A 26,714-nucleotide genomic window follows, 5' to 3' on the forward strand; every position below is an offset into this window, starting at 1 on the left:
TATCTACAAATATCTAATACACAGGGTCCCATTGGAAGGCCAGAATCTGGCCGGTAGCCGATCTGGGAGTGCATGAGTGAAGGGCTGCACTGTCTACACCTGTCACTTATTCCTCCCTTCCTTTGTTTCTGCCTGTAGACACTCCATGGTGCTCGCCCATCAAGGTGAAGTATGGGGATGTGTACTGCAGGACCCCTCCAGGAGGATACTACAAAACGGCCTTGGGGACCAGGTGTGACATTCGCTGCCGGAAGGGCTACGAGCTTCACGGTTCTTCCCAGCTGATCTGCCAGTCAAACAAGCGCTGGTCGGATAAGGTCATCTGCAAACGTGCGTAGACCCGGCCTGGGCTGAGTCCCCAGGGGCAAAACTGTTTTCTAGGAGATGAAGCTTTGCACCGAGTGGTGATTTGAAGCCAGTTGGTCTCTCCATTATAGCAGAGAGGGAGGGGTGTGCTTCTTTTTGAAGGAAGGGTATGGTGCCCTTTTGGGAAAATAATGGATAAGAGACTTTTCCCAGCACACTGGGGTATTTGCTCAGTAAACACAAGGCTCCAAAGAGTTGCTTGTGATTTAGAAACAAATAGGACACTTCTAGGGCTTGTCAGAATACCACAGAGGTAACTGGGTAGAAGTGAAAGCCATGTGATAGGTACAAGAAGGACCCCAAACCGGGGCCCCTGGTAGTATATTAAATGAAAGAAAATCATGAAAAGCAAATGTTCTGAGGAGTGGGACTTAGGCATGCAAGGAAGAATCACTAAAGAAGTGATGCTTTAACTGAGTGATGGTGGCTCATGCCTTTAATCCCAGTGCTTGGGAGGCAGAGGCCAGCCTGGTCTACAGAGTGAGTTCCAGGACAGGCATTAAAGCTACAAGAAACCTTGTCTCCAAAATCACCCTCCCGCCACCAAAAAATAAATAAATAAATAAAAATAAAAAAGGAAAAGGAAAAAGAAGTGATGCTTAGTCTTAAAGCTGGTCTGTGTCGTTCCTTGCTTGCTGGCTAACTCTGGAGGTAGGCAGACGACCTTCAAGATAAGTCCTCCAGTATCAAAACTGTAGACACTACAGCATTGGTGAAGCCACTTTTGGAAGCCTTTATTATGCAAAGTTGCCATCCCTTATTGATTGCCTAATGATTTCTAAGTCTTTAACATACATCCAAGTTTTGCACAGTATGTGACAGATATGGTTGGGGAAGCGGAGGCTCAGGACTGTAGCCATGTAGTATATATACACTTAGCAATGTTTCACCAGGTTTCCCTGTGACCTGTTCCTAGTTCCTGGTATCTTCGCACCTTCTGAATGCTTTGTTGCTGGGTTTTTTTTTTTTTTTTTGTTTTCATTTTTCCCTAGAAGTGGGATGTGAGCGGAGGAGGGCCTGGCAAATGCTGGGCAAATCTGCCACTCTGCTATATCTCTAGCTTTGAAAATGAACAAACAAGCAAGCAAGCAAACAAACAAGCAAACCTTTTTATTTTAAGGCAGGATCTCAACAAGTTGAAAGGCTGATGGGAGCTCAGTTTGTAGCCCAGGCTGGTTTTGAACTTGCCATCTTCCTGCTTCAGTGTCCTGAGTAGCTGGGATTACAGACACAGCCACACTTGCCCCCTTCCACTTTTCTTCAGAGAAAGAAGAAAACCTCTTACAGAAAACTCTTCCTTCCTGCTGCTTCTCTACCTCCTTCGTATTTATTTGGTTGTTTAGTTATTTATTGTAGTCTAGGAAATCTTGCCTCAGGCTCCTGGAATCTTGGAATCACAAGTGTGAACCACCAGCCCAGTTTTGATTTGATTTTACTTTTTCTTACAAGGGAATGGCTCTCCCATGGGCAGTCCTGTCCAATGACTGAGTGAGTAGTAGAGGGTGGTTCCAGGTGTGGAGGGTGAGTGGGAACTGCCATCTTCCCCCCAGGCTGCCCCTGAAGGAGCCTGCTGAGACTGACTCTGCTATCCATCACCCCTTGCAGGGGCCCTCCTCATCTTTCTCCCGTTTCCCCATTTTTTTCACTGGTCTCCCCTGGCAACACTTTCTTCCAAAAGTGGTAGCATGCAAATCCATCTCTCGGGGTTTGCTTCTGGGGAATTCAGGCTAAGACAATGGTGCAGCTGGGATGCCAAAGCCACCTATTGTGATATGAAACTTAATGTTTTCTGTGTGGCACACAAGGAGCCATTGTTTAATGCCATGTGTTATATTGCAGCAAACTGTTTGCTACGTGCTTTCAGTGTCTGGATTCTGAGCTTGTGGATACAAACTAAGAAACATGGAATATCTGGTTCTCTCCTTTTCAGAAAAGCGATGTCCTACCCTTGCCATGCCAGCAAATGGAGGGTTCAAGTGTGTCGACGGTGCCTACTTTAACTCTCGGTGTGAGTACTATTGCTCACCAGGATACACACTGAAAGGGGAACGGACGGTCACATGTATGGACAACAAGGCCTGGAGTGGCCGACCAGCCTCCTGTGTGGGTAAGAAAATGCCACAGGCCTCAGGAGCCCCATCCTGGGAGAGGAGCAGTAGGTCTTTGTTGGTATAATACACATGAAAGGAAACAACAGTGTTCCATGTTTGCAACCCAAACAGCCAACATAGCATTCAGTAGCTCCTGAGCTCGTAGGCCCAGCCCAAGACCTCCGTCTCTATCTTAGCTGACTTCAATGCGGCCTGCTTCCAGCTGACTTGTCCAGGTCCTAGACCTGCTGTTATCTCTCCTGGGAACTAATCAGTAAAAGTCAATTCTCATGGCCCTCTCCACTTCTTAAATTTAAAATTCTGGAGGTAGGGCTCAGCACTTTGCATTTTCAAATGCCCTCTAGGGATGTTAAAGTCTTCAAATAGAAGGCCACGAATCGCAGGTATTTTGCTTCTCAAATTTTCAGTGCCTGGGAATTTTCTGGGGACCTTGAGGAAAATGCAGATTTGAACTCAGCAGGTCTTGGAAGTCAGGCTTGGGGGGATTCATCCTGTAATGGAAGGTTTCTGAACTTTGGATTTTAACCCACTAAATGCTTAGTGACAATAATATCCCCACACCTTGGCCCCAGCCTAGTTGTGGCTATCAGAAATGTCTCTAGACATATTTTCAGTGGTTCCAGGGAAGAAAAATAACCCCTCCATTGACAACCACTTGCCTAGGGGCAGTGGGTTCTCATCATAGCTACTTGTAATTGCCACCTGGGCACCTTTTAGTGACCTACCTTAGAGATTCTGACTCAATTAACCCGACAAAGAGGCAGCTGGGGGAAGCCAATAGGGCTCTAAAAACGTCTCAGATTATTATTTTCCTGCTGGAGATCTAAAAGTGGCATTAGAAATTCCCCAGGGAAATGCGAATTCTCTGCCCACCTGAGATAAGCAAGCTTAGAAACTCTAGGTTGTGCCCAACAATCTGCTTCTATAAAAGCCAGGAAAGGTGATTCTGTTGTGAGCCAAAGTTGGAAAACCTGCTTTAGGAGTTCAAAATTAGGAAGTTTAATATCTTTATACTCAAAAATACTGTCCTTAGATAGGATGCATCAACTCCAGGAGGAAGACGGTTAGGAAAACAGAATCATGAGAGCCCTGCAGATGTAGAAAGCCAAAATCCACCTTTGGATTCTGGTATTTCTGTAGGCATTGAGGCACCCAGCTCTAGGACAGTGTTTTCTGCAACTGATTGCACTGGGGCATGAATCTCCAAAGTGCTGATATTGTATTGAAGTTCCTCTACTACAGAGGATCATTTACTCCTAAACTGTGGGGGCTGCCAGGTCCTGCCCTTAGAGAACATTAAAACACAATCCTACACTGTTTTTAAATGGAATTTATCAATTCGTTGAGAATTTCATGCAATGTATTAGATCATATCACCCCTAACTCCTCCTCACCCCCTACTTTTCTATGGATGAGAGCTGAGCATAGACTAGAAGAGCAACAACAGTGAAATGGTTGTGTCAGCCACAACGCTACACTCCCATGTAATTGACACCATGATGGATGAGAGGGAAGAGCTCAGGAAATAATCATTGAAGGTGCTACCAGAAATCTAATGGCTTCTCCTGGCCTTCCTGCCCTCTATCTCCTATCAGTGAGACCTGTGTGGCATCCAGCTGACAAAGGAATCTACACAAATATTGTTTTAAGATATAGTGCTGACCCTAAAGGAAACAATATGACAAAGCTGAGGCCCCATAAAATATTTGGCTGAAGCACTTTTCTCTGAAGATGTGGCATCTCCACTGTTGAGAAGGCCTGCTTGGCGAGGACAGATAGAATGTGCTGGAGCTGATGGTGGGGGTGGTGCTGAGATCTGGGCATGCCCATGGCTAAGTCCATGTGTTCAGAGCAGAAGGGTACCCCACAGATGCTGCCTTTGGTATGTATCTTCTTGTGCTTTGCTGTGTGCAAACTAGCTCTTAAAAGCAAACCAGAGGAAATTAATCAAATCTCTGTTCCCTTGTATTGGAAGGAGCAGAGGTCACAGTGTGGGAGAGGAGAAGCCCCAAACTCTTTCTGCTAAGCAAGCTTTGGCAGAGCACTCTAGGGACATATTGTTCAGATTTCCAGATTGCGCACAACAATGGAAAGAAAATGCTGATTGTTCTCAAAAAGCAACAAGCATGTCTAAAGCCAGACCAGATGGCCCTGGAACTTGCCCAGAGGGAGAGGGAAGGAAGTAAGAAATGAACCCCAATTTTAGGCAATTTATCTTACCGTTTGCTGAGACAAGTTTCAAGTGTATTGGAGGAATGGAAATTGTGTATGCAACTAGGCGGGGATGGGAAGTAGGGTGCAGGGTCCCCAAGAGCTTAGAGCTCTAAGGTAAATGAAATGGAACAGACAGAGTAAGCAGGCTGTGCTTTCTGCGATTTCAGTGACAGACAAGCTGGAGTTTGTCCCCAGTGAGTTTTGCTCCAAAGCTATCATTTACTTCTTTGGCTTTATTAATAAGTTTGCCTGTGTGCTGGCAGGAACAGGCTTCCTTGAGCATAACTCAGAGCCTCAGCCTATTTTAGGAGCTGACACATGGCGCTTGAGTTGTTCCCAGGTTTCCACACAACCTTAAACAGCACATTTTGGCCCGCACTGTGCTGAGTGCTAGGAAAGCTAACCCAGTTCTCTTGCAAACTGGGAAGGCTGGGCATTCTTTGACTCCAAGGTGGTCACTTCTGGGGTCTGGCTAATTGTAAGTGCCACAAGTCAAAATTCTCTGCCTCTGACTGAAGTCCAATTCAGTTATTTAAGAAATGAATGGGGTCATATGGGTAGAGGGAAAGCATACTCTAAGGTGCAGGGGAGTGAAGAAGTTAAGAAGCCCTTTCCTCCATTGGCTGAAACTGGCACTGTGTGCTGAGATATTTTTAATTTCTGTCCATTTTCATTTATTTGGTTCCATAGAACAATGGGCAGTAAGAGTGAACACAAATCCTCATTTAGAGACCTCATTTTAAGTAGACATACCTCTCAGCTATGGACCAAAACAACAAGAACAAAAAAAGACAGTTTTAAAAGCATGGATGAAGAAAAATTAGCAAATGCCTTTTGACACAAAGAGAATACTCGTTTTGTTGCTTTAACAAAGGACAATGTACAAACCAGCTTGGTTGGTGAAATTCCTCTCTCTTTTTATATTTTCTACAGAGTGGACAGTGATTCAGTCACACAAGTTAAATCCTGGAAGTAAATATATCTTTGAGATAGAAGATATGGAAATTGAAGGCAAATATTTTGTTGTCTGATGAGTTGGTTTAGCCAGCGATCCATGGGGGATATTTGTTGGCCTTCAATTCACTACTCCATTGCTATCAGCAGGGTTAGGAATAAGGGCACTGTTATAGATTAGTTTAGATGAATGTTTCCTGGGCTGGTAAGGAATACATATACACATCCATCACATATCATCAGGAATCTAATTTCAGTTTTACAACAGCTTGGTTGACGGAAAGACCGATCCCAGTTTTGGCTCACCTGGTTTACCACTGTGACTGAACAGGCAGACTTTCAGTGAGTGGCCTTCTCGACTACAAATGAGTCGACAGTTGGGCACCTTTGCTTGTGCTGCTTGCTCACTGCTTCCCTTCTGGTTTCTTTGGTTGTTTCTGGAAAGTTCCTTGAAATCTTGCAGTGCGAAAGAAAGGGAAGCACTTTCCAGAGGCATCCACGGGGATTGTCCTTTGGCTGGAGAAAGGACAACAATTGGGCAAGCTTTTTTTTCCCGAGACGAGTTTTCTTCCGCCTTGGCGGTCATGTCTTTGTGTGCCCCCAGGAAACAGATGGCTCTGGCTTCCATCATCACGCTCAGATTCTTTGAAAAAAACCCACTTCTATTTGAAACACAATTGTACAGTTCCCGCCCCACTCCAGTCTTCAGACTCTTACATTTGTCTCACTTGTGCAACGGACTGCCCAGAACTAAGCGGCTTCGAACAGATAAATTATTGATCCAAGAGACACTGTGGGTTGGAAATTTGGGCAGTGTTCCGTGAGGACGGCTGCTCTCTGCTAGCCATTATGGCTCAGGTTATAATGATTAAGGGCCTGCAGGGTCCAGGATGGGCCTCCTGCACATAGAAAGCACTGTGGCTCAGGAAAACTGTATTGACTAGAGTTTGACTGAATCTCAGTCTTTCCCTCTTCTTCTCCTCCTCCTCCCCACCACTCTCCCCCCTCTGCCTGTTTTCTTACCCCCCACTGTGACCTAAAGCCATTTGAGTTGCTTTCCATGACAACCGCCTCCAAACTAGAGTGATCTGAAGGTAAAGTGCCAGACTCTGCCACAACAGCCAAGGTCTGAAACTGACAGAGGGTCTCTGAGTTCATTGTTACCAAAACACTGTTCCTGTGGCTCTCCCCTTATTTCCAGCACATGTTAAAGAATCCTGGGTAAATAGTTCTGCTGCCAACGCTGATACAGCACAGTATATCTGATTATTGTATTTTCTACTCAGAAAGGAAAGTGGAATACAGGGAAGGGGCATGATTTGTCAAATAGCTCCAGTTGAATGGGGCAGAGAACAGAGAAGAGGAGTTTCACTGAGGCTTCATGATTTCCACACAATAACTGACTTTGTAGGCATCTGGACTTTGAGGGGAATAGTAATTATGTTTCTATAGTAACTTTTTCCATTTCATTCATGGAAATGTATCATAACTCTAAGAAGCTATGGTGGCTTAGCTCTCCAGAGCACCAGCATCCACAGGCTGGTCCTGTCAACTGAGAGAGAGGACAGTTGTTTAAAGAGGCTTCAGAATCTAGTCTTTCTGATGTTCTTTGAGGATTTATAGAGAAGCTGTGGTAAATAATCTGAAGAGAATATGCATTTTTATAAAGGTTGGATGCAAACACCAGGTCAACAACAACAAGAAGAATACACACACACACACACACACACACACACACACACACACACACACAGAGAGAGAGAGAGAGAGAGAGAGAGAGAGAGAGAGAGAGAGAGAGAGAGAATGATGTATTTAAATACCAGAACACAAGAAACTCCAAAAAGAGAAGACATGCTTTCCAGTCTATAGATGGGAATGCTAGGGACATTGATTTAGTTGCTAACTTAGTACTTAACATTAGGTGTGAAAATTCAATGAACTCACGCAAAGCTAGCACTTAAGCTGGAGTGGGCACATAGGGTTCAGAGAATATTGCTTCCTATATGGTACGATGTATATTTGTTTCGTATTTGGAGAAGCTTTCCATCTGAACAACTAGGCCACTTTTGACTGATTAATGTTAGGCAGACAAGCTGTCTTTGGGAAGCTCTGAGTCTCCCACCCCCTGTCCCGCCCCTCCCAGATCACCCAGCTGACACAAGGAAAACAGACAGTGTATCAGCCACATTTAGTTTACCTGATGTAGAGACCAAGAATCTTTCTTCACTCATAAATAACACAGTGTAATTTTACATGGAAATCAGGAGCCCATCCTCAGCCCCTCTTCTTCTGCTTTACCTTCTGTGGAAGCAGGTTTTCTAGAAAACAATTGCCAGCTATCTGTGATCGATGGGCAGCAAGTCATTCAGCACTTGTCTGAGCCACCCAAGACGTTGACACTGAAATGCTCACCTGAACTATGAAAGCATGCCTTCTATTGCCTAGCATAGTAACAAAAAAAGGTTATTTTTAATTACTTAGTAACCACAAATGGATACTTCGAGTAGATTTAAGTATACTCCATATTATTGTGACACATATACATTATTTTATTAATTCTTTAGGCATAGCTTTCATATTTTAATGTCATTGGAGCTGGGGTGCATCTTATAGTTGATCATGACTTAAATTCAAAGAAATATGATAGTTATTCAATTTAAGATCAGTGTAAGAAGGCTGCAAATTCACAGTCCATTGAAGCATGACATAGAATGAAAGCAAATTTGGGTAACTAAAGGTAAAACTGTTTGAAAAAATATTCAATATTCATTATTTCTTACACTGCATAAAATGAGCAATCCTTAGATAAGCTACAGGGGAAAGTGTGTGAAGGCCTTTACCTGATGCAGTCAGTCTCTGAGAGATTTGAGTCAGCAGCATAGAGGACATTCACTTTTCACCCAGGTCGTAGTAGCATTTAGATCATTATGGGCTGCTATGTAAAGCAATGCAAAGCTGCCTACCACATGCTGTCTTTAAATACGTTCTCCACCTGCTTGCCATCAAGGCGAACTGGGAAACCTCTAAATTTCCTCCTGTGCCTTCACTTCAGCTTTGATCACAGGCAACACAGCCCAGTGCAGAATTAGCATCTCACTCATTTCCAGCCCTCATTTATCAACCCATCTGGATAGAGGGGGTGTGGAGTAACTTAAATAATGCACCCAAACCCTGTGAGGCCACTGTGAATATGAATAAACCGAGAAAGGTGGCTCCATTACATATCCAGGGCATTCAAGTTTGCCTGAGCCAGAACAATGGTGTTCTCTGCCTCCTGATAGATGTAATTTTGGGCGAAATAAGCACCCCAATACACGGTAAACTCTGGTAAATTTTTAGCATCAGATTCACTTCCACCTCAAATGCCAGCATTTGGAATGACGCCCTTGGACAAAGTTGGCACTCATAAAAGATTTGTTGCATTGCGTTGAATCAAAGTAGATGATAGTGTTGGTGCCTTTGCTTGGTGTTCTACAACACTGTCTTTAAATCAGGGCAGTCTCACTAAAGCTGAATGGCTTCTGGCTTTAGCTGAGTAACTGTGCTGTTGCTAAGTCAGTATACAGAGTTAGGAAGAATATACCCAGTACATGTAGCAATGGTAGAGAATGGAAGGTCTATTTTGTGCAGGTGAGTCCTAAGAGGTCTATAAAACTCAGCAAAAGAGAGAAAGCAGGATGAAAGGATAGAGGAGAAATCCAGAGAGAACTATCTCTTCCGAAATGGCAAGAGTCTAGAGGTCTTGGTTTGTCAGATGACGAGTGTTGGCCACCAGTTTAACAAATTATTTCTTGATTGGCTTATCTTTTCAAGATATGGAACCTCCTAGAATCAAGTGCCCAAGTGTGAAAGAACGTATTGCTGAACCGAATAAGCTAACAGTCCGGGTGTCCTGGGAAACCCCAGAGGGAAGAGATACAGCAGATGGCATTCTTACTGAGTAAGTCAAACATGAAACTTGGCAGCTGCAATTCTCTCTCTCTCTCTCTCTCTCTCTCTCTCTCTCTCTCTCTCTCTCTCTCTCTCTGTCTCTCTCTCTCTGTCTCTCTCTGTCTCTCTGTCTCTGTCTCTGTCTCTCTCTCTCTCTCTCTCTCTCTCTCTCTCTCTCTCTTTCTCTCTCTCTCTCTCTCTCCCTCCCTCCCTTTCTTCCCCTCTCCTTCCTTGAAGCCTTGTACATTATAGGTAAGCATGGGTGCTGACCTATATTTCCAACCTATGTTGTCTCCTAGGAAATGTTCTGATATTTCCTAAATGTGAGATATTTACTACCCAAAGTGGAGTGTATCTATGCTGGTCTATTTACGTTTCAGACCTGGTCACTCTGGTCACCATCCAACATACTATATAGTTTATTTGTAAATAACAGCATAAAATATATATTATTTGTCGTTTTTTTTTTTCTTGCCTGTCTTTACTATAATACATTCAGTACATTAGTCCTAAGGGCTAGAACTGTACCTGGCACATAGTTAACACTCAGTTAAGATTTATTGGTGAAAGACAGAAAAAAAGAAAGGGTAGAGGGAAGGAGGAAAGAGGAAGAGATAAAGGCAAAAGAAGGCAGCTGGTTAATGCAGGGATCTACTCTCTCCCATTGCTTATAAAAAGGGCTCCTTCTCATATCCCCGGGCCTTCCTAAGCCCTCCCACCCATTGGGAAGCCTTCTGTGTCCCTCATGCTAGGTCAAGTGCTGTGCCCCTTTTTAGTCTGTGGTTACGGTTTGATGCAGAACTTTTCCATTCCTTGTCTGTTGCTTGTTCCTGTTTCAAAACTTCGAACTTTGGGTTTTTTGTTTTTGTTTTTGTTTTTGTTTTGTTTTGCTTTGTTTTGTTTTCTCGAGACAAGGTTTCTCTGTGTAGCTTTGCGCCTTTCCTGGATCTCGCTCTGTAGACCAGGCTGGCCTTGAACTCACAGAGATCCGCCTGGCTCTGCCTCCCGAGTGCTGGGATCAAAGGCGTGCGCCACCACCGCCTGGCTACATTTTTATTTTTAAACTTTTGAGCACATCAAACGCTTGGAAAAGCTTGTGATCCAAGTGAAGGTGTCCTCTGACTTCTTCCCTGCCTCAAGCCTGTTTTCCTAGGCCACTGCATTCATAGTGTGATGTCCAACCAAGTAATGGGTGGTCACATGCTGCTCTAATCTACCATTTGGACATGTACCCTAACAATATGTCAGCATGCACATCTATACATTAGAGTTCATGGCTCAGTTGGACCTCCCGGCAGAGGTTCCATACCTGGGTGCTTCTGACTTATGTCATTTTGGGCCATTAGGCAGGGATATAATTTCTAGAATCTTGTCAACACTGCAGGGCTCAAGACAAAACATTTTTTGTACACATTGTTAGCAATAACATAACATTTACTAATAAGAAGGATTAGGTGTCTTATTCATAGCAGGATAAACTGGGGGTATTAGAATGTGTCTAAAGGCTTTACAGTTTTGTGGAGGACCTGTTATTAAGGTTAGAATTGTGACATTTAACAGAAGGACCATGGTAAACCCTGACCCTCTGTTCAGTGCAGCTATCTGCCTCCAGAGTTCAGCAGTGTTGTTGGTTGTTGTTATTTTTTTTTTTACTCTTGCTTTTTGGGGGCCTGCCACCGGGCTCCCAAAATAAATACTCATGGAGACTTCTTATTACTTATAAATACCCAGCCTTAGCTTGGCTTATTTCTAGCCAGCTTGTCTTAACTTAAATTATCCCGTCTACCTTTTGCCTCTGGGCTTGTATCTTTCTATAGATAGATAGATAGATAGATAGATAGATAGGTAGGTAGATAGATAGATAGATAGATAGATAGATAGATAGATAGATAGGTAGATAGATAGATAGATACCTTTCTTTTCTTCTTACTCCATGGCTGGCTGTGTAGGTGGCTGGCCCCTGGTGTCCTCCTCTCCTTCTTGCTCCTTGATCCTCTTTCTTTCTCTCTTTTTCTCCTTCTGTTTATTCTTTCTGCCTGACAGCCCCACTTATCCTTTCTCTGCCTTGCTATTGGCCATTTAGTTCTTTATTAGACCATCAGGTGTTTTAGGCAGACAAAGTAACACAGTTTCACAGAGTTAAACAGATGCAACATAAAAGAATGCAACACATTTTTGTATCAGTAAACAAATGTTCCACAGCATAAACAGATGTAACACATCTTAAAATAATAGTCTACAACAGCAACTTGGATACAGTCCCACAGACTTGGAGGAGGGTACCGGGAGGAAGGCACTGTGGCAGCATGAGTTCAGAGAAAGCTGACTTGTCCCCTGATCAACTCATGCTTGGGCTCCTTGCTTTCCTAGCACATAGCCTATGACTCCCCTCCCCGGTATCTAGTCCAGGCTATTCTGATGCAGTCTGCTTCTGCGGGGAAGGGTGTATGGGCAAGCTCTGACACAGGTGTTTCTTCTGAGTCCCCTTGATGACTCCTGTTATTTTCATGATGAAATGGAGTCTCAGAGAAATTAGCCACCACTCCTATTTGAAAAACGACTCTTTTTGGGTTTATCTGAATTTACATTTACTGTCTAAGAATCTTAAGATCTTAAGGCATCTAAAGTGAAAAATGACATCTCTGAGTGGTGGGATTTCTGACAATTCCCCAAGACCCCACAGTGCACATGCCTTGTAAGTGTGTCCCACCTATATGTAAAGTGTTCCTTAGTGGTGACAATGATGATTCCATATGGCCATTATCATCAAATGCCATCATTCCTAAGAGCCACAGTGAAAAGGTGAGTTTTCTATACATTAAAAACTAACCAAAAGCTGTCATTTCATTATGTTATACCAACTGGTGGTGGTGTCAGATAGCTCCGAAGATAGATGCTATAGTCACCCCATGCTGTGCAATCCTGGCCAAGTCCTGTAGCCTTTTGTTGCCGTAGTTTCCTTTCCTGCAAAATAGTTCTATGAGGATTAATCAAATAATAAATAATAAACCATGCCTGATACATGTAAAGTTTATATAAAGCAGACAACAAGTTTTGCTTTTACTAACATAGTATTAGGATAGTCAAGGATTCACAGAGAATTTACCATTAGCTCAGAAAGGTCTTCACCGACCCAGATAGAAAAAGCAAGGAACATTCTAGCACCTTGTTGCAGGCCCAAATTGCCAAATAAATTATACTCTGAAAGAATTTTCCTCAGAAAGCATTGTGTTGTCTGACAAACAGGGAAGACATGCAGGCTCAGCCCACAAGCCCTGTTCTGTGCGACTGTCCCCTCAGCTGAGATCCAATTGCTCCCGTGAAGCAGAGGGAAGTTCAGGAGACCGCTCCTCACAGAACCTCGGTTCTGCTTGACAGGCTCAGAGCTCAACAGCTGCTTTTTAGTACACAAGCATAATCCTGGGTGTTTCTGCTTTCTTCCTTAAGTGTTATTCTAAAAGGCCTCCCTCCAGGCTCGAATTTTCCAGAAGGAGACCACAAGATTGAATACACAGTCTATGATAGAGCTGAGAACAAGGGCACCTGCAAGTTTCGAGTTAAAGTAAGAGGTGAGAGAGACTGTTGCTTCCTGATGACTGTCAAAGAAAGAGGGAACAGGCGGCTAAGCGGGGGTGTTCTGGATGCCCCTTGTAGTAGGGCTACTGCCAGTTTTGGATTAGGCTTTGGTGATGCTGAGGGAAGCATTCCATCTTAATGCCCGGATTTCAACATTGGGGGGAGGGGCGTTACGTAGGAAACACAACTAGTTTCACGGGAGCCCACAGCTGTCTGTCCAAGAAGACTACCACTTCATAATCTTTTCATCTCTGAGCTAATATCTCTAATACCTGCAATAAACAACCCGAGTGGTCAGGAGTCCCAGCTTTTAGGTCTTGCAGTCCTTTGGTCTACCTAAGAAAATATTTAGAAAACTTGGTGTTTCGTGGTTTGGCCAGGTAGTCAGTATCATTTACTGTTCAGGGCTCAGGGTCCTTACCTGTCACATGAGGGGGCTAATGCTGCTCTCTCAAGAGTCCCATTGGTATGGGTGACGACCAATATGGGGCATTAGATAATAGTCATCCTTGCCTCCCACTCATTTCGCTAATTGATGTATAACTTCATGGCAAACCCGGGGCCTCATCTTCTCTGGTTACTTTATGGAAGAGTGCTCAGGGCTAAGGCTATTCTGGGTTTGTGTCCCCTACAGTCAGGCGCTGCGGCAAACTCAATGTCCCAGAGAATGGTTACATGAAATGTTCCAGTGATGGTGATAACTATGGAGCTACTTGTGAATTCTCCTGTATCGGTGGCTATGAACTTCAGGGTAGTCCTGCCCGAGTATGCCAGTCCAATCTGGCTTGGTCTGGCACGGAGCCCACCTGTGCAGGTATGTGTGCAGTTCTTTCTTTAGCTAGCATCAGAATCTGAAACCCCTGATTCCAGAGCGGGTAAAAGCAGCTTTAGTGCCTTTACACCATAAAATTCACTGTCATCTCTGCTCATCTGAGTAGGTGAAAAGGCTGTCTTGTTTTTGCCTGTTCTCTGATCCCCCCTTCTTATCTTCTAAGAAACAATCTGGAGGCCAGTCTTCAGTGACATTAAGCCAATCGTGTGTTTACTTACATTTATCCCTCTACTTTACAGCTGAGGATCGAGTTTTCAATGCTAGTCCACTGCTGTGTTTAGACAATATAATTCCGGCCTTGCATCATTGGCTTAAGTGTCATACATATCTTGGGCACTTGAAATCCTTCCTCCTGTGTAAAATGAGGAGAATCATACCTCTCCTAAATGTGGTCGTCTACTGAATGCTGTAATAGAGTAGTTACAGGGTAAGCCTTCATTCAACACGTGCCAGCCAGCGGTTCTTACTGATGAACAGCAACTGGGCTGAGAGTGTGAAATCTAGACTACCTAGGAAACTCCAGACGAATTTTTTATTTCTATGAGTCCCCTTTTCTCAATGCCAGGTATGTCTTCCTTTTCCCCTCCTTTAACCCTACCGTTCAGAGCAGAAAAGCCACATATATCTCAGACTCCTCAGCTAAGTACTTGATGTCCATTTTTTGTGACACCGAGGCCTGCGATATATTGTCAAATAATCTCATAAATCTATCTAGCTTCTAGCCATATATGGGCATGGAGCACTTGAAGTAAGTCCAAATTTAGGTATGTTGTCTGGTGTAAAAGATACACCGATTTAAAAGTCTTAACACAATAAAGAATAGAAAGTATCCCTACTTTTTGTGTTGCTTGCATGTTGAAATATTTGGATATATTGGGTTGACATATAAAGCTATTGTCACATATTTGTTTGTGCATTTGTAATGAAGCTACTAGAAAAATTGAAATTGTACAGTTATGTAAAGTCGATTTACATTGACCAAGACCGTGAGCCCCAAAGGCCATGTTAGAGATAACAGCTGCCTCTCATTCAAAACAACGGCCCAGAAGTTGACACATAGCTGTCACTCAGTGCAGTTGACCGAATGAAAATGTAAATGAACCGTGATTTTAAAGCCGACCTGAAGTTTGAAATGTTAGCACCACATTCATAAGCCCTACCTAGTGTGTTCTCATTTTTCTTTTGTGATTTCTTTTTCAGGGCCAGACTGTTTGCTGCTCTGTGTACTGAGTCAATCCTTTAGGGCTGTTTGTCATTTATCCATTTCCGTGGAAGAACTATAATTAAACCACCTTGACTCATGCTCTCCCTGGCCATATTGAACGAACAATGAATTTACGTTCGACTAAGCTACTAAGTTTAATGTGATTTGTTACAGCAGCAAAGGAAAGCTAGGGCACCTTGTCTGCTGCAGGTGCTTCATGAACTCACTTCTCAAATCAACTACTTATACACGAATTCTCATCTCAGGGTCTACTTAGGGTTTTGTATGTGACTGGCTAAGTTAAGGCTTTGGAACTTATGCGACCATTTCTGATTACAGCTATGAATGTCAATGTTGGTGTCAGAACAGCAGCCGCACTTCTGGATCAGTTTTATGAAAAAAGGAGACTCCTCATTGTGTCCACACCTACGGCTCGAAACCTCCTCTACAGACTGCAGCTGGGAATGCTGCAGGTGAGGCCTTGAGGCACAGCTAAAGTGGGAGGGAGGCCTCTAACAGAAAGAAAACAGGCACTTCACTAAAAGCAAAGGCCAGACTCAATGTCTAATGCATTTAGGGTGAGTTTAAGGGACCAGCACTTTAGAGACAGTCATTCATTGCTGGTGCTGGTGTATAACCTTATTAACATTGACTCCCCAGAGCTAACCCAATCATTCTCCAACCAGCGAGGTTTGTCTGTCTTTGCTAATAAGCTTAATTGACATGTTGTCCAGGCCCAGCCAAAGAACAATTGTCTTTGCTGATCCTGTCCAGCACATTCATAGACTGGAGGTGATCAATCAGTTATCTTCCCAATAGACTGGCTAAGGGGATACAAGGCATCCGAAAGCCTCTAGGCACCGTATCCCACCTTGGGAATTCCACCTCCTCTAATGAAGGTGAATTTTGCTGCTACTGGATGAGACAATCAACATGTTGGGGGAGGGTAGAAACTGCAAGGGTCACACTAGAAGTTGCCTGATTCTGTCTTGAAGTTGCATGGCAATGAGTGGCCAACTTCCCTGAATGCTAAAGAAGCAGGATATGCTGCACTTCTCTTCTAGGATTTCTCATTCATTTAGTCCCATTTGAACAGTCTTGTTTAATCAAAGGCAGCAGTTTACTACTCAGCACAAGTACAATGAATAACGAGTCTTTCTTTCACTGTTTTCTTTGTCATCTGAACAGGTTGCTCATGAACTGTGAAGAGCCATATGAAATGTTTGGGCTACCTTGATAAGAACCAAATTCACTAAATCTGTATCATAAATCCCTGTCACCCTACCTGCCCTTGTATACCTCTGTCTTAGTTAGGGTTACTAGCTATATTGAAGCACCTTGACAAAAAGCAATTTAGAAAGGAATGGTTTATTTGGCTTATGCTTCCACATTCTTAGTTCATCACTGAAGGAAGTCAGGATAGGAACTTAAGCAAGGCAGGAACCTGGAGGTTGGGGTTGATGCAGAGGCCATGGAGGAGTGCTGCTTATTGACTTGCTCCCCATGGCTTGCTTAGCCTGCTTTCTTATAGTGCTCAGACCACCAGCCCAAGAATGGCACCACTGTTGTTCGAATCTAGATGGTCTTTTAATAAAAAACCCAGAGCCAGATATCAGGGTGAAAGCTGAAAAATCAGAGAAGCAGAACAGCCAGTCACTAGTTCTTACCTCTACAAAATCGTCAGCCTAAAGAGAGTGAGTTCCTGTTTCCTCACGCCTTATATACCTTTCTCTGCCCTGCCATATTACTTCCTGGGATTAAAGGCATGTAGGCTTCCCTGTACTAGGATTAAAGTTGTGTGCCAGCACTGCCTGGCTGTGTTTCTAGTGCGGCCTTGAACTCAGAGAGATCCAGACAGATCTCTGCCTCCTGCGTGATAGGATGAAGGGTGTGTGCCACCACTGCCTGACTTCTATGTCTAATCTAGTGGCTGGCTGTGTCCTCTGATCCTCAGGCAAGTTTATTAGGGTACACAATATATCACCACACATCACCCACAATGGGCTGGGCCCTCCCCCATCAATCACTAATTAAGAAAATGCCCTACAGGCTTGCCTACAACCAGATCTTCTGGAAGAATTTCCTTAATTGAGGTTCCCTTCTCTCAGATGTGTCAAGTGGACAGAAAACCAGCTAGCATGTTCCTCTTGCTCCTCATAAAATGCAAATGTATATGCTTAGCTGGTTTTATGGTCCTTGGCAAAGCAGCATGGCACGGCCACGCATGCCTCGAGCTCTTCTTAGCCCTAGGAAAATGAATAAGCCAATAAACTTGCCTTGGCTCATGCGCCAAATTTGGCCTATTGCTGCTGGATTTTGAAAGCTAGATTTTTATTGGTCACAGCCCCATTTATTCACCTGCATATTGATTATGACTACTTTTAGATTGCAGTGATAGAATCGAGTATTTAAGTTAAAAGCCATTGAGTCACTGTAAGCTTGAGTATTTGCCTCTTTTGGAGAAGTTTTGGTAGCCCTCAGCCTTAGCCCATTGCTGTCCTCTCAGGCCCTGGATAAACTGCTGATCAGCTAGTTGGCTATGGCATTTTGGATCTAGATATTCTTATATTTGTCCTCTCATCAACACTTTCACACTCACCTTCAAGGAAGACTTGCTTGACTTAGTTCAGGATTTAAAATGGTTTTTCTATACGTTGGGGTTTACTGCTGTGGCTTTATCTGTTGCCTGTGTTTTCAAGGGTGTATCTGACTTCCTTAGGTTGGAATTTTCCTTCTAGTGCTTTCTGTAGGGCTGGGTTTGTGGATAAGTATTGTTTAAATCTGGCTTTGTCATGGAATGTCTTGTTCACTCCATCTATGGTGATTGAAAATTTTGCTGGGTATATTAGTCTAGGCTGACATCCATGGTCTCTTAGTGTCTGCATTACATCTGTCCAGGTTCTTCTGGCTTTCAAAGTCTCCATTGAGAAATCGGGTGTTATTCTGATGGGTTTGCCTTTATATGTCACTTGGCCTTTTTCCTTTGCTGCTCTTAATATTCTTTCTTTATTCTGTACGTTTAGTTGTTTAACTATTACGTGGCGAGGGGACTTTTTTTGGGGGGTCTAGTCTGTTTGGTATTCTATAAGCTTCTTGTATCTTCATAGGCATTTCCTTCTTTAAGTTGGGAAAGTTTTCTTCTATGATCTTGTTGAATATATTTTCTGTGCCCTTGAGTTGGTATTCTTCTCCTTCTTCGACCCCTATTATTCTTAGGTTTGGTCTTTTCATGGTGTCCCAAATTTCTTGGACATTTTGGTTCATGACTTTGTTGGCTTTAGTGTTTTCTTTGACTGATGAATGTATTTCTTCTACTGTATCTTCAACGCTAGAGATCCTCTCTTCCATCTCTTGCATTCTGTTGGTTATACTTGCATCTGAAGTTCCCAATCGTTTTCTCAGATTTTCTATTTCCAGCATTCCCTCTGTTTGTGTCTTCTTCATTTTTTCTATTTCCCTTTTCAGGTCTTGGACTGTTTCCTTCATTTGTTTCATTGATTTTTCTTGATTTTCTCTCAGTATTTTATTGTTTTCTTCCAGGACTTTATTGATTTCTTCTAATTTGTTTGCCCTTTCCTCTAGTTGTTTACAGCATTCTTCACATTTTTTTGTCTTTTCCTCTACACAAGCCTCTAGCTTCTTCATGATGTCATTCATAAGGCTGTTTTCTTCTGCTTCTTCCAATTTCTGATGTTCAGGTCTAGGTGTTGGAGGAGGGCTAGGGCCTGGGGATGCTGTATTGCTATTCATCTTGTTTATCTTCTGTTCAATTTGTTGGCTTTGATTGTCACTGCTACTCCTGTTGAGACCTCCTGACATGGAGTTGACTTAGCCACATCTGCAAGCCTCTTGCCCAAGGCCAGCTAAGAGCCCAGGAATTGCTTTATCCTTGTTTTCTTGGGGTTAGGGTATGGGGAGCATAGGATAGGAGTATGCGGAGGGTGGTTAATTAGTGTAGAAAAGGCAAGTCTGGAAAATATTCTTAATTCTTTGTAAGAATGAAGTTAAAAACCTCAGGGTGGGGATAAGGGTGGTGTCTTGGATGCTTTTTGGAAATTTGATTTATGCAAAGTCCCACCATGTCTAGAAGTACCTTAGTGTAACCATTGTGTTTAGGTTTTCAAAGTCCCATTGCCAGGCTCTTTTGTGTAATTCCACTAGAAAGATATTTAGGTTTTCTAGGCATCAGATTAGCCTTGGTTTTTCAGCTGTTTTCAGAACTATTTGGAGTCAGCAAGGAAGCACCCACAAGATCATTGCTGGGGTTCCGGTCTGTGGTTCCTTAGTTATACTCACACCTCCCCTGTTGGTTCCCCCTCCAGCAAGCACAGTGTGGCCTGGATCTTCGACATGTCACCGTGGTGGAACTGGTAGGAGTGTTCCCAACCCTCATCGGCAGGATCAGAACGAAGATTATGCCGCCAGCTCTAGCTCTGCAGCTCAGGTAAGGGGGGGTTCTTGCCTTAAATTTCATGCCCTTGTGATACACTTGTATCTCACTATGGATGCACTTGTATCTGATCAGGTTCCCCGATTTTTTTTTTTCTATTCAGTATTTAGTTCAGGCGGTCTTCGGTGCTTAATTGCTTTTATTCTGGGAGTATTATAATCATGCTAATTGGCATGTTCCTGCATGTTCAACTGAATTATGCAGTGGAAAATTGCTAATGTTTCCTTCTTCCCCCTCCAGCCATTTTCTCTCCCACCTCTCTCTCTCTCTCTCTCTCTCTCTCTCTCTCTCTCTCTCTCTCTCTCTCTCTGTGTGTGTGTGTGTGTGTGTGTGTGTGTGTGTAGGTTGAAAACAAAATGGCCTAAGCAGCAGTCCTTGCTCACGTCAGGACAGATAGTAATTAGCCCTTTCAGGCTTGATCTCTTTTTTCTCCATCTTTGCAGAGCACTTGTCCGTATCCCTGTTTCAACAATTGTATTTCTTTTCTGTCATACTCGTAAAGCTAGAGCCCTAATAGTCAGACCTTGAGTAATGCATTAAAGTGAGCTTTAACAACTAAAAGGCAATTTCGGAATAACCTACATTTTTTTCTTGTATCTTTTGGCCACCTTGAGGCGGGTAATTAGGGTAAACTAATACTCCCTAAAAATCTTCCCTTCTAGCCTAGCTTTTATCTTTTGTATACTGCATGAGATGGAGCAAGTCTCTGTCTCAAGGTCCCAGAAGTCTCCTTGTCTTTTACAGTCCCAGATGACTTCACCATCTTGTACATTTAAGTCTGAGACACGCATAAAGAAAGTAAAAGCAAACAATGGTATTAGTCAGGTTCTTCTTATACTAAAATACCAAAGGCAAGTAACCCCTACAATTGTTTCTTTTGCTCGTAATTCTGAAGGCTACAGTGAGAGATGGGGGGACTCTATTGCTTTGAGTCTCTAGTGAAGGTCATCCATCATAGAGGGAACATAGGATCATGTTAATTGCTTACATCAAGAGCCAGGAAACAGACAAAGAGACCAGGGTTTTATAATCCTTTTCAAAGAGAGGCCTCCAAATGGCCTAAAATCCTCATGGTAGACCTCACTTCTCAAAGAGTCTACCATCTTCCAGTAGTGTTACCTAAGTAAGCCTTTAATATGTTGGCCTTTGGAGGACACTTGCCACCCAAATTATAGCATACTCTTCTGTGTTTATCCTTGGAAATGTTATGTATTACTTATACCTCCCAGTCCATTGGGCAGAACTAATCACATGATTACAATTGAACTTCAAAGGAGGCTGTGAAATGCAGTGCTTTGTTATTTTTATGAAGACAATGAAATGGCATTTGGTGAATTCTACCAAAGGTGTTCAAATAAGTTCACAAAAATTCCCTAAGAGTTGTATCACAGAGAGATGCTCTGGTTAGTTTTATGCAACCTGGACATAATCTAGCATCATTTGGCAAGATGGAACCTGGAGACAGGAACTGAAGCAGAGGCTATAGTAGAACACTGATTACCAACTTGCTCTTCCTGGCTTGCTTAGCTTGCACTTTTATACTACACAGGACCACCTGCTGAGAGGTTATACCACCCCCAAAGATCTGGACCCTCCCACATCAATCATAATTCAAGAAAATGTCCCATAGGCTTGTCTACAGACCAATATGGTGAATACATTTTCTTAATTGAGGTTACTTCTTCCCAGATGACTCTAGCTTGGGTATAGATCACACACACAAAAAAATTTCCATCATACCCTTTATCAATTACTTAAACAAGACTTTTTACAGAGGACTAAAGAGGTGGTTCAGTGGATAAAGTGCTTGCCTCATAAATGTGAAGACTGGATCAGATCCTCAGAACCTAAGTAAAGTCTAAGACAGCATTATGGGCCTGTCTATAACTCCATCCTTGGAAGACAGAGACAGGGATCTCTGGAGCAAGCTGGCTATCTACATTAGCCTTATCAGTGAGCTCTGAGTTCGATTGAGAGTCCCTAATTTGATGTATAAGATGGAAAGTCATTGTGGCAGTCACCTGATACCAACCTTGGGCTACCACATCCACATCTACACATATGTACATGTGCCTGTACATATATAGTATACTCACACACATGTAAGCACAGATACAGACACATGTACACTACATACGCATTCATACATAAAGATAAAATTTGTTGCAGAGTTTGTAAAATTAGTTTCTTTGGATAACAGATAGATGGTAGACACAGATACACATATACATGATAAATACATATACAACAATAATAAAATCTTGATGTAATTTTAAATTATTTTAAAAATGAACAGAGCTGACAGGAACCAAGAAGGACATCACTTTAATAATCATATTATTCTCAGACTTCCCTGGAAGGTGACACAGGAAGAGTTCCTTCCAATCTGATAGTAGTCATCATGTAGCTCAGGAATACTGTCAACCTCACCCTCCAACCAAACCCACAATCTGTGAGGTACCTTATTACCCGTCTCTTGAGATGTCTGTGGTCTCTCAGCTCCAGTGGGAACCACTCATGTTACTGTTGCTGATGTGATCATTTCTCTTTTCCCATGGCAGCGGTCCCTTTTTACATTCTGTGTTAATCAAGGTACAAGAGTCACATGAAGAATGTGTGTGATAGCCCCGGGGATGTTCTCATTTGGGCCTGATAACTGCTATGAAACCACGCGATGCAGTTTCACTCAGCTATCCTCCCTACAAGCTCCAGCCTCAGCATCGCTTGGCACCTTTCTTCTCCCAGCTCTGCTCAATTTCTCAGTCCTCTATGTTCCTGCAACCCCCTTGGGCTTGAATTTATCTGGTGGAGGCAGTGGAGTCACCTTCTTTTGGATTTCTAGTCACTAGATATGGATGAGCAAGTTAGCTTTTCACTGGGAAAAATAGTATCTCCCCATTTCATGAAACTGATTTTTGAGAAGTGCAGTCAGTTTACATTTTATTCAATGCTGTGTTTATTCATTTTTCAAGTTAGCATGAAAATGAATGGGTTTCATTAAGGCATTTTCATATGTGTATGTTATTATATTTTCTTCTAATTCATCCCCTATTTCTGACTGACCTACCCACCTTACTACCTTTTCTTTATGCAATTAAAACAACTCAGAACCATTCATAAGAGGAACAAATTCACTTTAAATTCATATGGCAGAATATGTTCTGCCTGCTTCATAACCTCAAGACATTTCAACTGGAACAAAAACCAGGAGAGGAGATTGGTGGCCTCATTATTTCATTGGGCTCAGCTGTCTGCTTACTTGCCTCTTGGCTTTCTCATTTAAACCTGCTGGTATTGATATACAGCATCTACACAGATGAAATCCATTTGTGTAATAAACACCACACAGTTGAAACCATGCCTGAATTTTTTGTTTTTGTTTTTTCGAGACAGGGTTTCTCCGTGTAGTTTTGGTGCCTTTCCTGGATCTCGCTCTGTAGACCAGGCTGGTCTCGAACTCACAGAGATCCACCTGCCTCTGCCTCCCATGTGCTGGGATTAAGGGCGTGCACCGCCACCACCCAGCGCCAGGGTATTTTTAAAAATTATTTGTGGTACTAATTATAATGAAATAAGTAAGAATGTCTGGGTGTAGGTCAGCCCATACAGTTCTAATTGTATTCCTGATAGCCATGACTATAATTTGTTGAATGTTACTTTAATCAAGATCACCTTGTCCAGGCTTCTTCAACCTTGGCCCTTTTGATACTTGAGGCTGGATTTGTCTGGTTAAAAAGCTGTCCTGTATACTGTAGGATAAATATATTAATATGTCTGACCTTTATCCATTAGATATCAGTAGTACCTAACTCCCTTCTTAGGACAACCAAGAGTGTGTTTAGACATGGTCAAATATCCCCGCAGTGGTAAAATATTCTTGCTGATAGTTATCACCATTTTAGTTCTGACATTACTGCTCCCCAAATCTTCTAGCCTTGCTCTACATGCGTGTAGCAACTTTTGGTTTATAGTACCATAGCCAGCCTGAAATCTTCCAGACCATAAAAATCTAAAGCAGAGTTTCTCAACTTCTAAATACCAATTATCTAGAGATCTTACTAGTAACCCAGATCCTGATTTGTTAGGTATGAGGTCAGACATGAGCAAGTTCTTTCTGTGCAAGTTTTCATGTGATGCTATGGGTCCAAGGTCCACACTTTGAGTAGTGGAGACATAAAAATGATTCAGTCCTTTATGGCATCAAGCATTTCTCTGCAAAGTATTACCAGAGGGCTCTGGTTGCCCCCTAGAAGTCTTGGGGGTCAGGGTTTAACATAGTCAAGTCTTCTTTTTGTTTATTCCAGGCTGTTGCTTCGAATCCCACTCTACTCCTTCAGCATGGTGCTAGTGGATAAGCATGGCATGGACAAAGAACGCTATGTCTCCCTAGTGACACCCATGGCTCTCTTCAACCTCATTGACACTTTCCCCCTGAGAAAAGAAGAGATGATCCTACAAGCTGAGATGGGCCAGACTTGCAACACCTGATGGGATGTTACAGTCTTGGCGGTTCCTCGTCTCTTTTTACATAGTGCCGTGCCTTACATAGCACCCTTTACCTGGGATGGCCTTAAAAATATCCTTGATGTACAGATTTTCATTTGTAATTTTTAAAGTCTATTTTATTATGTGCTTTCTTTGCCCTTAAAATTTGGCATAATGTTTTTTAAACTTTGAAATGTTTCAAAATATAAGAATATATCTACTCTTTCTAACTCTCCCTTTAGTCCATTGTGGCTGGTTAACTCTATAATTAGAAACTACAACCACACACATGCTCTCAGCATATTATTCATTGTGAAACACACTTTTCTTTCCTTTTATTGTTTATATAAGACTTTTGTTAATAAAATATTTTGAAGCAAACATACTAAAATTCACTTTTTTAAAAAAAATCAAGCATCAGGTCTACTTGCTTCATATGATCAGTAGTTTTAAAACTGTGATTTTTTTGTTTATTTTAAGAAAGGGAAACTGTAGTCCTGGCAAGGGATCAAGTAAGGTGGGAGAGAGCTAAGGCCCCAAGTGACAGAATAGCAAATTAATATATTAGTCCAAAAATCAAAAAATTAAACCTTTAACCTCTTACAGCTAAAGGTGTGAGAGTCTACAGCTAGAGAAAGTGTTGACTCCCCTTACTCCATTTTCCCGTGGAACAATGTATATGCCTTGTATGAAGAATGGTAAGTAATCCAGAGCTGATTTAAAGCATATAGGAAGATACACATAGGTTATAAGCAACCATAATGAGGTTTTATATAAACAGTTACATATCCACAGATTAGGATCTCCTTGAGTATCCTGTAACCATTCACTTCTGGGGTCTGTGTGTGAAGGACAGATGGAACGTTCTGGATCTCGGTGAAGCCTCAAACAAATGGACTTATCAGTCATATAGATGCTGGAGTCAGGTTGAAATTTAGTAGTGGAAAAGTACTTTCTCAGAGTCCTGAGAAATGTCTTCAAAGGCTCCCCCATTTCCTTCTACTCTCAATAAGAGATCTTATCAGAGATGCTTGAAGTATCCTCCTCCTCAATGAACATGCTATCAATGATAGAGAACTATCACAGAATACCACTCCTAGACAAAGAACTACAGGTGACTAATGGCTGCTGAAAGAAGGAGAATTAGCTTCTCCTAGGGATGAGCTCTCTAATGGGTTATCAATACAAAGGTCGTCAGCCTGAAACCATATAACACAAGCCACACTAAAGGGACAGACTCAGCAGGTTGTATTTATATATTTATGCACATACATATGCGTAACAATAATAATAAAAAGAGGCCATCAATTAGAGAGGGAGTGAGGGGGAAACATGGAGGGTGTTGGAGGGAGGGACATGGGAGGATTAGAGAGACAACAGGGATGGGAGAAGTGATGTAATTATATTTTAATTAAATATTTTTAATTAAAAAGGGCAGTCCTAGAAGTGAAGGTGCTAGAAGCAGGAGTGTAAATACATTTGGCCTTGCTTATCCTTGGTGCCTATTACATCTGTGGATTCAATTAACCTTGGATTGAAAATATTCAGACAAAGCTACATGATGCCTATATTGAAATTGCATAGACTTTTTTCCTCATTGTGTCCCAACCAATGAAGTATAAAAACTGTCTCCCTTATATGGGGTACTAGAAGTAATTCAGAGATGTTTAAAATACACAAGGAGGTGTACATAGATTACAGGTAAGTACTGTGCCATTTTATATCAGAAGTTGAGTAACTCTGGGGGTCCTGAAACCAACCCCTGAGTTTGTGTATGAAACAGTGTGATTGGCCAGTAGGGCTGAATTTTTGACTGCAACCCATGCACGGAGGTTTCCACTCACTGGTTACACAACACATCCCTTTGTGGGGAGGTCAGCTTTACTTATGAAGCCTGCATTAGTATTTGTCAGTGGTTGAGCCTGAAAAAAATCACACCTTGGCATTTAATAAGGGGTTAGATTGTACTCCTAGGCAAACATTTCCAAACATTTCTGGTATTAGTTTGGCCCATAATCTATTCTTAAACAAAATAGTGAAATGATAAAAAGTCCAAATTCCAACATATATTGGCTTAAAACAGGAGGTAAGTTGAACAATATTCTCACAGTAGATTAGGCAGAGTAAATGCCAATCCTCGAACAGAGATTTACAGTCTATGTAGAAAAATTGACTGTTTTTCTCATGGATACTAAAATCCACTCTTTAACTACTGCTTCCTTTATATGTATCAGATTAAAGTAAAAAGCACAAAATGGAAGAGGAATGTCAAATGGGGATGAACTTTACAAAGTACCCTATCTATGCCCATGGGACAGCCTGAAAGGAACTTATCTGATTTATTCAAATCAGTCTTTCTGATTACTTTGAAAGAGGATAGCACTTTGACCCTCATCCCCAAATATGCAGATTATTTGAAGACGAATGAATGACCTGTGATGTTTTAAAATTAAATACTCTTCAAGAAGACATGGGAAACACTTCAAAAAAGTTACCAATTGCTATCTCTAGAACAGAGGTTTTCCCCTGGAAGTCTCACAGGATTTTTTTAAAAAAATACATTTTGAAATCCTAGAAAGATACAGCAAGAGC

General features: G+C 42.3%; 1 protein-coding gene across 1 annotated transcript in view; it reads left to right on the top strand.

Annotated features, from left to right (window-relative positions):
• Srpx (sushi repeat containing protein X-linked) overlaps nucleotides 1-24,484 on the top strand; it is a 76,664-nt gene extending 52,180 nt beyond the window's left edge. The window contains exons 4-11 of the mRNA XM_052743434.1: nucleotides 139-330; nucleotides 2,297-2,473; nucleotides 9,459-9,585; nucleotides 13,023-13,144; nucleotides 13,786-13,965; nucleotides 15,527-15,660; nucleotides 19,510-19,631; nucleotides 23,942-24,484. Of these exons, the coding sequence (XP_052599394.1) occupies nucleotides 139-330; nucleotides 2,297-2,473; nucleotides 9,459-9,585; nucleotides 13,023-13,144; nucleotides 13,786-13,965; nucleotides 15,527-15,660; nucleotides 19,510-19,631; nucleotides 23,942-24,125 (1,238 nt within the window). The 3' untranslated portion in view covers nucleotides 24,126-24,484. The remainder of the gene's footprint in view (nucleotides 1-138; nucleotides 331-2,296; nucleotides 2,474-9,458; nucleotides 9,586-13,022; nucleotides 13,145-13,785; nucleotides 13,966-15,526; nucleotides 15,661-19,509; nucleotides 19,632-23,941) is intronic.
• Nucleotides 24,485-26,714: the final 2,230 nt, after the last annotated feature.

The sequence above is a fragment of the Peromyscus californicus genome, unplaced genomic scaffold (genome assembly GCF_007827085.1).
Source record: "Peromyscus californicus insignis strain IS unplaced genomic scaffold, ASM782708v3 Scaffold_10__1_contigs__length_136768540, whole genome shotgun sequence".
In the NCBI taxonomy this organism is placed as follows: domain Eukaryota; kingdom Metazoa; phylum Chordata; class Mammalia; order Rodentia; family Cricetidae; genus Peromyscus; species Peromyscus californicus.